We start from the raw sequence: 10,770 nt of genomic DNA on the forward strand, positions 1-10,770 counted from the left end.
CTTTGTTCGTGCCCCATCCAATCTCCGTATAAATCGTTCATAACCAGTGAAACTTCAGGGAAGCTCTCTGAAGTCTGAGCATCACACGTCTTGTTTGTGCGTTTTAAAATTCATAACAAGCGGCGGGTACAATTAAGACTGCTCTAAACAATGCTTTCCCACGGGACTACAGACACTGATGGGTAGCAAGAATGGCGGAGGTTTTACCAGACTCCGAGGTTGCAGTTTGATAATAAGGGTAAGTACTGTGATTATGATTCGCGTCAGGTATTTGCAGGAAATAGCTTTTATCTACTTAGGTTCAATCTATAATAGAGAAAATGAGTATAGTAAACGAACAGTCCAACACAGTTGAAGAAATAGCGCCGCGTACTTCAGCTATCAAAACCCTAAAAAGCTTTTATTTAAGTTGCAATGTTAGTATATATTATTAACCCTCTACGGACAGAAGTCGTCTTATAGCTTTCAATTGTTTTATCTTATGTTGTAAGTAGTTAATACATACAAATAAATTAGTTGCTGGATTAAATCGACGCGTTGTAATGTTGGCAGCGGTGCTTACTGTGTACATATCTGTGTCTGTCTGTCCGTCTTGTGCGCAGTAAAATCGAGTGCGACTAACGCATGAGCCGCTTCAGTCAGATTCACCACAAATACATCTATAGATAGTTTGTTCGTAGGTACAAATATTAGGGACGACTGAAGATATTTAAATGTCGTATAACGTTAGCAAATATGATAGAGTATTAAAGTGGGCTGAATAGGTCGCGTGGGAGGGACAGATGGCTTTTCCATCAAGGGTCTCCCAGCATACGTGACAAGCATTTGATATTTTGTGCCCATTCTATTCACTTTCATGGGTATGTGTATGCCTAGCATTAGATATGCCAAACGACGCTTAAGATTGTTTAGGATTCTCGAGATGATCTATTGACAAATAAAGATTTACCAAAGCTGGCGTGATCTGATTGAATGTGAGTCATTGATATTGATTGTATAAGACAACTTAGTGGCCGAAAATATTATATCTAAATTAACACCATGGCTGCCATGAGCTTCACCGGTGGGATCACGTAATCTTCTCTGTGTGGCCATGAGCATCACCGGTGGGACCAAAAGCTCACTTAAATTTAACAGAAAAATGGGCGTGGGAGCAATAGGTACTGTAGGTATAGTGTGGTGGACAGCCAACGTGTTAAGTTAGTCTAGTTAGTTTTAAGCACAGATCTACTACAAGACTGCCTGTCTAATATCAAAAGTGCAATCTAAATCGGAATGATGAAGGGTCGTAGGAAGTATTGAATTCAGAAATAATACGTGACCGCATAAAATTAGTTGCCTTTGTAACAGTAGGTATATTCCAAGAAATAATCACCAACCATATCCCTTGAAACTTGAATACACCTTTTCGTATTTTCAGTCCGCTAACCTTACGTTTCGTTACACTCAAGCGGCCGTTGGCGGCCGCTATGGAGCTCGATGAAAAGTGATGACGTTTTTTCATTTGTATTTTACCTCTTTTTGCACTCATGAAATGTTTATATGTGATGAATTCGCTTTCGACATTCGGTGAACCAATCTGATACACCAACACAACAGAACGGTAGATGTCATTATCATTACCTAGTTAATTTTATGCGGTACCTACTTATTGCGTCAGATTTATACCTAAATACTAAAAATACATCAATAATAGTGCAACAAATTTTATTAACAACAATACAAAAATAGTAACAACACACACGGTAAATAATAGATACATTTATAATAACCTACATTCAAATTTTACAAGTTCGGTAGACTGCACAGTTTCAGCAAACATTCTAGGTATTGTAAACTTTTATAAAATATAGGTTAGCTACATTTAAAAACTCGACGACTTCACTATCTGCCTTTATACTTTGAGCCAGCTAGGGCCTGCAAAGTGAAGAACTGTTTTAGTGCGTTGAAAATCCTCGCGTAGTACTTTGCTGAACTGACTGAGGTGTCAGATTTGATTTTTCTGCATTTTACTTTTCTGCCGCCTGAAAGCGTAAAGCTTAATGCTTATACGTTCGAAAAAAAAGAAAAATAATGGATTGCAAGCGGTAAATCGATATTTACATGTTCTTACCATCTCGTATCGCATCTCGTCGTTGATTCGCTCGCACAGATCGGCCGGGATGTCGGACTCGGAGACGTCTTGAAGCACGTATTTCAGCTGGGACGTCCTGTAGATAAGATATCTACGTGGATTATTGGACTCTCGAGACAATCAAGTGGGTGAATTATTGCATTGTTCATGTACCTACCTATTGGAATTCGAGTACAAACGAATTGGTTAGTGTTCACTGTCTTACGCCAGAGTATAGTAAATAAAGAAGGCTGCCAACCCGCAATACCGCAAATTTTAAAGTTTTTTATTTACGTATACGTCCATTTTGAATAATTACTATTTGGTCTCTGCTTACGCTAATAAATTACCCATTTTTACGGTTCCGTAACCAAAAGGTAAAAACGGGACCCTATTCTATTACCACTAAGACTCCGCTGTCTGTCTGTCCGTCTGTCTGTCCTCTGTGTGTCTATCTGTCATCAGGCTGTATCTCATGAACGCAGTTGAAATTGTCGCACATGATGTATTTCTGTTGCCGCTATAAAAATAAATACTAAAAACAGAATAAAATAAATATTTCAGTGGGGCTCCCATACAACAATCGCGATTTTTTTGCCGTTGTTGGGTGGTACCTACGGGACCCTTCGTGCGCGAGTCCGACTCGCCCTTGGCCGTTTTTTTTAAGTTCATTTATAAAGTTAATTGTCAATATAAATTACACCAATCGAAGTGTCGGTAAAAGTTAAAAGCTGTTACATCGTGTGAGGTGGTGCTACTCGAAATGTTATTGCCGTTCTGTTTTGAGCAGTGGACGCTGGGCGCACGCAGCGCATTAGTTAAGTCCACAGATCTCTTACTTTTCAGATGGAGGATGTGAAACTACACACTAGTATGACAGCGCAATCTCTCGCTTCAGAGATCCGTATCGCTGTTTCGAGCTGCAGCGTCAAAAGTGAAAATAGCCCTAATGATAGCCAACCTCCGGCAGGAGACGGCACCATAAGAAGAAGAAGAGATCCGTACTCTATCGGCCTTTATATTTCCGATGTTCGCTGTAGGCTCTCCTGTTTCCTGAACTTATAGATAACCTTACAATCTGAACTCAAGGAAATAGCTCATTATCAATAGGTTAAAGTTGTAAATATATTGTCGTAGTGGAAAATATTCTGATACAACTGAATTGTGTAGGGTGGTTGGTTAACGTCGAAGTAAGGGCGTAAAGGGTGGTAAAAGGGCGTCCGTTTTAGCGTAGCGTTTAAGCGCGGGTAGTCTATGGTTCAATCAGACCGGCCATCAATCATATCCGTTATCACAGTTATATACGATTGCCAATCGACGGGCGATTTTTATAAGTAAATGGGAATAAAATGAAATGGGCTGCGATTTCAGAGTTTGGTACTGTGGAAAAATCCAGACAAATGGGAATTTTATAGTATATTGTATAGCTACTAGTTATTCACTGGTCAATGCAATAATCGAGTCAACTAAGTAATTGTTTTTAGGGTTCCGTACCCAAAGGGTAAAACGGGACCCTATTACTAAGACTTCGCTGTCCGTCCGTCCGTCCGTCCGTCTGTCACCAGGCTGTATCTCACGAACCGTGATAGCTAGACAGTTGAAATTTTCACAGATGATGTATTTCTGTTGCCGCTATAACAACAAATACTAAAAACAGAATAAAATAAAGATTTAAATGGGGCTCCCATACAACAAACGTGATTTTTGACCAAAGTTAAGCAACGTCGGGAGTGGTCAGTATTTGGATGGGTGACCGTTTTTATTTTTGCTTTTTTTTTGTTTTTTTTTTTTGCATTATGGTACGGAACCCTTCGTGCGCGAGTCCGACTCGCACTTGCCCGGTTTTTTGGTAACATTTAGATACCTATCAGTTGTGCTAACAGTTCTGTCCGTGTGGTAGTCAGTCTCGCCTGCATTGGTATTAGATCTGTCATTTTCCTTTCCTTTCTCAAGGGGGTCGATGTCCGAAAGATACCCCATGTTCCCCAATACTCCCCCCATACAACAGGTGCAGTGAGTTCAGGTTCTTCTCCGAACACAGCTCGATGAGCACTGAGCGGACGGTCGTGACTCGTGCGTGTCCGGGATCGCGGATAAAGAAGAGACGTTTTCCTTTCCACATAGATTTGCGAACATTAACCCGCCTGTTGCTAATTAGGAGAAAGACAAGTTAAAGTATATTCCGAAAGATTAAATTGATAAAGAGCGAAAAAGACGAGTAAAGAACGAGTGACGAATACAGAATGATACGAAATAAACGAAAAACGAATGAGACGAGCGATGCTGATACCATTTTTGTAACTAGGTTTTTAATTAATTAGTAATTAATATTGACAAAGCCTGTTGCAGATTTTGTCCAATTCTTTTGTGTCGTCACACGGTTCGCACCCTGTGGCTGATCAGAAATCTGCACATCACCTGACGAAGCTTATGCGTTGCGGATTATGAAAAATGGATTATTCTAACTTGTCGTAGATACTATACTGAACTGTATGTAGATGAGCATGTAGGCGCTGGTGGCGCGACGAGCGAGATGCGGCGCGTCCTCCTTGCCCCCGAAGTTGTACTCGATGGCTTCCCGCTTTGTACAGCGGGACACCACGTCGTCGTCAAATTTGCACCACTGAAAAACATAACAATATTTAGGTACTAGAGTTTTACTATTAACTATTATATATCTTCAATTTTCTTGAAATTTTCGAATTTCTTATAAAAATATTTTAATGTTGAAATTCAAATTTACTGCGTACCTACGAAAGATGCATTGTGCTCGTAGTTAAGCACTATAATATGCTATTAGTTTTGCACTATAATATAAGTTAAATCAGATCGGAAACATAAATTGTACCTATCTTGTAATGCTCGAGTATCTTGTTGAATTCAAACTATTTCAAACCTCACATTAATAGGGATTACTTGTTATTTGCCTTGTACCTTGCCGTCACCCTTAGGGTTGATGAAGACGACGTAGTGCCCACCGTGGTTGTCGCCCGAGTGCACGAGCACGGCGTGCAGCGTGTAGTGCGCCGGCGACGGCGGGGTCTCCTGCAGGTACGGGTCCAAGTTGATCTCCTCGTAGAAATCGAACCTGTAAACATTTGTTTATACTTAACTAAACAAAAGGCAAAAAGTGGTGACATTAAAAAATATAAAAGTCTTAACTACTACTTTTATTTTTTACTATTTGTTCGCTAGGTTGGTAAATGACAAATTTCAAATCAATAACTATGAGTCTAGAGGTCTGAAATACATTTTTCCCAATCCGTGAAGACGGTATCGAATTTCGTCAACTGCTGCTTTAGTCATTTCGTGACGTCGCCAATTAATCATTGCTGCTGGAGTCTTAAACTGATTATAAATTTGAGGTATGAGGACTGCTTTATTACCTGTTATTAAAGCCAAAGGACACAAAACGTTAGCGAAATCCCCCTCTACGCTCATGCTAACATAGTTTTTAGTCTCTGCATATTTAGATCGTCGGTAAATACCTATCATTGAACTTGACGGAAGCGTCCGTAAGCGGGTCGTACTGGAACCGCATGAGGTGCAGATGCAGCACGGGGGGAAACACGTCGAACCGCACCCCCTTCTCCGCCTCCTGCAGCCCGTGCTCGCCCGCGTCGTACTTGTTGTCGCCTTCGAGGAGTTCCGTGCTGATGTAGTCTTTGAAAGATTCGTAGACTGAAAAAAACAAATTATACATAAGCCCCAGGATAAATAATAAAACGCGTCTATTACGACAGATATGACCAGGCGTCCGTTCCGTAGCGGTGTGCGGCAACTACTACGCTAGACACCAAAATTGGCGAAATCGCGGAATGAGTCACTATTGCTTAAGCCTGCAATTTGTGTTTTTCTAAGCTGTGTAAGGTGTAACTCAGGACATGTACGATATTCTACAGTATTCACACTTTTGGTGCTCCGTAGTAGTTGGCCAGGCTCAGCGGTCATCGTTTAGCTACCTTGTACATGTACAGTCAGCAGCAGAAGTTGCTAAGCGGGCGAGGTGTTCAAAATTACCTTGGCAATAAAGTCTTATTCTCTTCCTCTCATTCTCTTAACAATAAAGTCGCGTCATAATAATTTTGAGCACCTCGCCCGCTTAGCAGATATTGCTGCTGAATACATGTATGTTAGAAAAGTAGTGCCGTAGCGATAGGGATAGAGCTACGGATCGAATATACACCGATAGTGGCGGGAAAGTAGTTTACCCAGGATGTTGTCTAAGACAACAGTCGGTAAGCAAAGTTTGCCTTTAGGGGACTTGAACACTTTTAACAAACACGCCCACTCACTTGACTAAGCACAAGCTAAACTATTCTGCTAAGCAGGTCAGTGGCAACTGCTTCTAAGAAAAAATTGTCAACGATAATATTTAATAGGATACACCGCATGACCGAACGCAAGAGTGAAAAAAAATCTTTTTTTTTATATCACTTAACACGTTCACTGTCCGTGCCCCCCGTATATGGATCACGGCAAGCCTGTATTACAAAGGCGTAAGGTTAACAATTCAGATTGGGACAGTGAACGTGTTAAATACAATTATATTAATAACATACCTATTAATTAATTAAATTAAATCTAATTCATGCCACTTGTTCGACGGAAACCGATAACATTAAAAGTTCTTAACTTGGAGTAGTTTGAATTTCTAAACATTTCTCAAGATATTGCATTTCATGAAACTTACTGTTGCTCTTTCCCTTAACGCAAAGTTGAATGTCGTAGAAACTTTCGACGCGCGTGCTTGTGCAGTTGACGTTTTTGCATTTTATAAAAGACGTCATTTTTCCTTCAAATAATTTCGGTACGGTTCCCTCTACTACTGTCGTTTTCATCTTATTTTCTAACTTATCTAGTAATACCTGAAATTATAAACTGCTTTAAGATTACGTACAACTTGTTACGCGTTTTCGACTTTATCGTAAATCAAGTTTCGGCGGTGTAGTTGGTAAGATTAGTGTATGTTTCACGGACAAATTGTATTGTGTAGGTACATAGGTACTACGTTGGCTATAAAGTAGTAACAAGTATTGTAAAAGTGTACTTGGATGCAAATAAAGATAAAGATCTCTATCTATCTATCTCTACTGCAATTGGATATCGGAAGGATACATACCCGAAGAAATTCTTGGACATCATGTTGCATAAATGAGTCTAGCGTTTCCCAACCGAAACTCTTGGTTAGTTTCTTTGTCGCAACAGGTTTATCAGAGAACTGTAGGTCGTAGAACACTCGTTGAAGAGCAAATGCCACAGAACAGGAACTGTCATCTCCCGTCGTCGGGATTTGATATACGGCCTTGCGAAGGACATTCGTGAAGAAAAGGGTTTGTAATAATGAATTCATGTAACAGGTAGCGCCTTGGTTTTTCAATCCTGGAAAATAATATATTTCTAATAGAATTTGTCCCACAATTGGTCGCCTATCGTTTTAATCTTAACCGATGTTAAGTATTGAACACCTAAGTACGACCATGTACGACTCATTTTATGTTTGATGGTGCAAATGACACGAGTTATTCAGTAGAATAGATACCAACCACATACGAGAATATACTATGTCAGGATTATTTATGGAAATATAGCATTAATGCATCTTCTTGCGCAGTGCTAATTCCATAGACATACCGTAGTTTACTCGCCAAAAGTTTTAGGGGACTAATTTTAAGGTATCTAATGAATCTCACAAAGGAGTGAATATTGGTTATATTTGGTAAGTGTAATCATGATCACCCTGACGATGACGACAACAATGGTAGGATATGACCATAATATTTACCAACGTATCCGGCATGTAATTTCTTACCAATGTAGCCGGTATGTTTTTTGGAGTCCCATGACACGCCGTGAGGTGCTTCGGCGATCACGTGAGCTTCCATTGTGATGGAGTCGTCTTTGACGAAGCCGTTGTCGGGATCTATTAATTCTTTCCATGAAATGAAATGTCCAAAACCCCAATCATCTTCTTTGCTGTCAAATTTATTTCGATGTGATGTTAAAGTATACGATATTTTGAGCTAAGTTTTATTTATCTCACAAAGGATACATTTTACAATATGTATAAAATTTAAGTAACTAAAAGCCGTTCTGAGCCATGCCGGGTCCAAAGGTCCACATCACACTAGCAGCGTTACCCCGCTGTATGGCGATGGAGACCTGTTGGACAAGCCATTAGTCAGAACGGGGGTCATTCCCCTTCTCCCTGAGGCGCTTGCTAAGCTCTCTGTCTTGACAGGACGGGCACGAAGTCGTAAGTGGCTCCCAAGGCAGAGTATTTTTCTCGCTTGTTTTTGGCGGCAATCTCTGCCGCCGAGCCTGCCGACTTAGTGGTGTGTCCTACATGGGATGCAGCAAATGTACTCACACAAGTTGCATCCCATATAAGACATCGCCCTCTCTGCCAGGGAACCAGCGTCAGCCCGTCGGGTCGTATGCCGTCTGTTCGAGACAGCCCTGGTGGTTCCAGGAGGCACGGAGCACCCACCGACAGCATCGCTCGACGGTCGATTTCATTTAAAGATTGGTGCCTGGGGAAACGACCGGCGTATCTCTGGCAGCTGAGCCCATGGTGGCCGTTCTCCTCCACCATCACTCCACAGATGCAGCGGTGCGCGTTGCACACCTTGCACCCCAACCTTAAGACCACTGCGATCCTTAGGGAATCATTCTCCAGCAGTGTGCCTAATTGAGGGGATGGCAAGGCGTGCAGCCATGCACCCGACTCAGGCTTGGAGGCGGCCCTGAGACGCGCCAGATCAGTTCTCGAGGCACCAGCCTATAAATTCGCGTGGCGAAGCCTACAGAGGATGTCATCCCAGCCCCTCTGAACGGCCGGGCTTTCTGGATGTTCGTTAGATGGACATAATGTGGCCCATGAGCTTACAATATTATTTCAAATATCGATGTAATATCAGTATCACCCATAGAGAAGAAAACGGTGAGACACGAGTCCTTTTCATATTTAGTAAGAACTATACAATAATCTTACCAATGATACATGTGATGCAGTTTTCTACACAAGTGTTCCTTGTCAGGCTTGTATGTAAGCAACTTGAGTTCTCCGAGTCCATAGCACGACCACCCCGGCGAGTCGCTCTCTCCATTGCACTGGAGGAATACTCCCAGTGCTTTCTGCTGCTGCCGATCCGGAGTCGTGGTGAGACGCACCATGGCGAGGATCTTCCATGGAAGACATCTCACGAAGCATGGCGGGGATAGTACTTGTTCTTTAAGCTGACTGATGTTGGTTATGGTGTAGCGAAATGTGGCTTCTGACCTGGCTACGTCTTCATCTTCTACAGTTATTTTCTGTGAAAGATGGATAGTACCTATATTACGTAATTACATTTTCATCTAAACTTTAATAAAAGATGATGATGGGTGTGTGAAGATGTATTCTGCGCCCAATTATACAAAATCCGCTAGCGCTGCGATCTTTTTACACAGGTGGTGGTAAAATAATATATTAAAAACATATTTAATGTTATGAATAAAAAGTGATGCAGATATTTGTAGGGTCCTTGGGCGTTCGATGGTTGGGTCAAACGAGATGGCGCTGCACAGTCTTCCTCTGTCTTTGGTAGAGTTGTGCCGTTGCCGAGAACGTTCTCAGTTCTGTATGGCAAACGTCGATAATTGATCCTATAGTACAACGTTCTCGAGAACAATAGGTAGCTACAACTCTATTCTTTGATCTAAAAACTCTAACGTGAGAACGGAGCATTTGAACAGTTATTACTAACGTATAGAACCGGCACAGAGATCCAGTATTTTGCGCCATGAGTTGCTGCCGTTTTGGCATCAAACCATAGAAGCGGAGCGTGAATCTCGCGACCTAAACGCGTAAGCGCCATGAATTATACGGCGCTTACGACGATCATGGCGCTTACGACCTATTCGTCGCGTGGTATGTTGTGATTGCAACAATTTCATTGTTTGATATGTCGTCTCTATAGTAATAATAACTCAATGACACAGGGTGCGTTGCAGTGATGTAGGATTTTAATGACACTGATACCATGTTGGCCTCTAGATCCGATTCCAGCTTCTGTACCTGCTCGACTGGAGTAGTCGATAGTGCTTCGGCCGCAGCATTTTCAGCACTGCCTGTCCCAATCATCTCAGGCACTGCTACAAACAACTCATCCATTTAACTAATTATATAAACACTAATATCTCAACCAAAAGAAAATGCAACGACTAGTCAGCTACCTTATTTTAAAGGGTAAAACATGTTTGTGTTATCAAAATATAAATACAAATTTTGTGATTTTTTAACTGATGACAAATGTCACCATATGAAAGTTACGTCAAGTGAACTGTTCCGCATTTAAACCAGTAAAAAACAAATAGTAGCAAAACCTTAATGCAACGCATTTATAATTTAGAATTTGATTTAGAGTAATCCAACCTCAGATCGATTATGCTCGTTCTTTTAACCCTTTAACCATTTGACATTCCTTTCTAGTCATTAGATTTCGAACCTTAATTCTTATAGTAGAGATGCGTTTTTGTTTTAAGTATGATGGCAAGTATGTTGCCGCTACGGACTAAAGGATTAAGTACTATAATCTCAGTTCTTTCTTATTATTATTATTTATTGGAGAAGTGGCAGCCTCATGTGCCCTTGCCAAAATACAGTAAATGTAGAT

At 41.1% G+C, this 10,770-nt stretch overlaps 1 protein-coding gene across 7 annotated transcripts; it reads right to left on the reverse strand.

Moving 5' to 3' along the window:
• Positions 1-1,692: 1,692 nt before the first annotated feature.
• Positions 1,693-10,444, reverse strand: LOC134791675 (ubiquitin carboxyl-terminal hydrolase 7-like). 7 transcript variants are annotated; one of them, XM_063762763.1, is made up of 11 exons: positions 10,331-10,444; positions 10,173-10,249; positions 9,108-9,427; positions 7,926-8,089; positions 7,236-7,495; positions 6,807-6,981; positions 5,602-5,794; positions 5,048-5,201; positions 4,603-4,736; positions 2,104-2,210; positions 1,693-2,024 (listed from the first exon to the last, which is right to left on the reverse strand). In XM_063762763.1, exons 2-11 carry the CDS (start codon positions 10,236-10,238, stop codon positions 1,885-1,887), a joined length of 1,713 nt encoding a protein of 570 aa, XP_063618833.1. In that variant the 5' UTR covers positions 10,239-10,249; positions 10,331-10,444; the 3' UTR covers positions 1,693-1,884. The 7 variants fall into 7 exon arrangements, with proteins under 7 accessions (XP_063618833.1, XP_063618835.1, XP_063618831.1 ...); XM_063762765.1 differs by having other exon boundaries at positions 1,693-1,917; positions 2,114-2,210; positions 10,137-10,249; XM_063762761.1 differs by having other exon boundaries at positions 10,137-10,249.
• Positions 10,445-10,770: the final 326 nt, after the last annotated feature.

Source organism: Cydia splendana, chromosome 6 (assembly GCF_910591565.1).
Source record: "Cydia splendana chromosome 6, ilCydSple1.2, whole genome shotgun sequence".
NCBI lineage: Eukaryota > Metazoa > Arthropoda > Insecta > Lepidoptera > Tortricidae > Cydia > Cydia splendana.

What these genes read in the sequence shown, in the direction of transcription:
- LOC134791675 (XM_063762761.1), bottom strand. Translation starts at nt 10,238, where the DNA reads ATGATTGGGACAGGCAGTGCTGAAAATGCTGCGGCCGAAGCACTATCG. An exon ending in TACATGCTCATCTACATACA is followed by an intron (nt 2,211 to 4,602) that starts GTTCAGTATAGT and finishes TCTTATCTACAG; the next exon opens with GACGTCCCAGCTGAAATACG. An exon ending in ATACGAGATGGTAAGAACAT is followed by an intron (nt 2,025 to 2,103) that starts GTAAATATCGAT and finishes TTACGCTTTCAG; the next exon opens with GCGGCAGAAAAGTAAAATGC.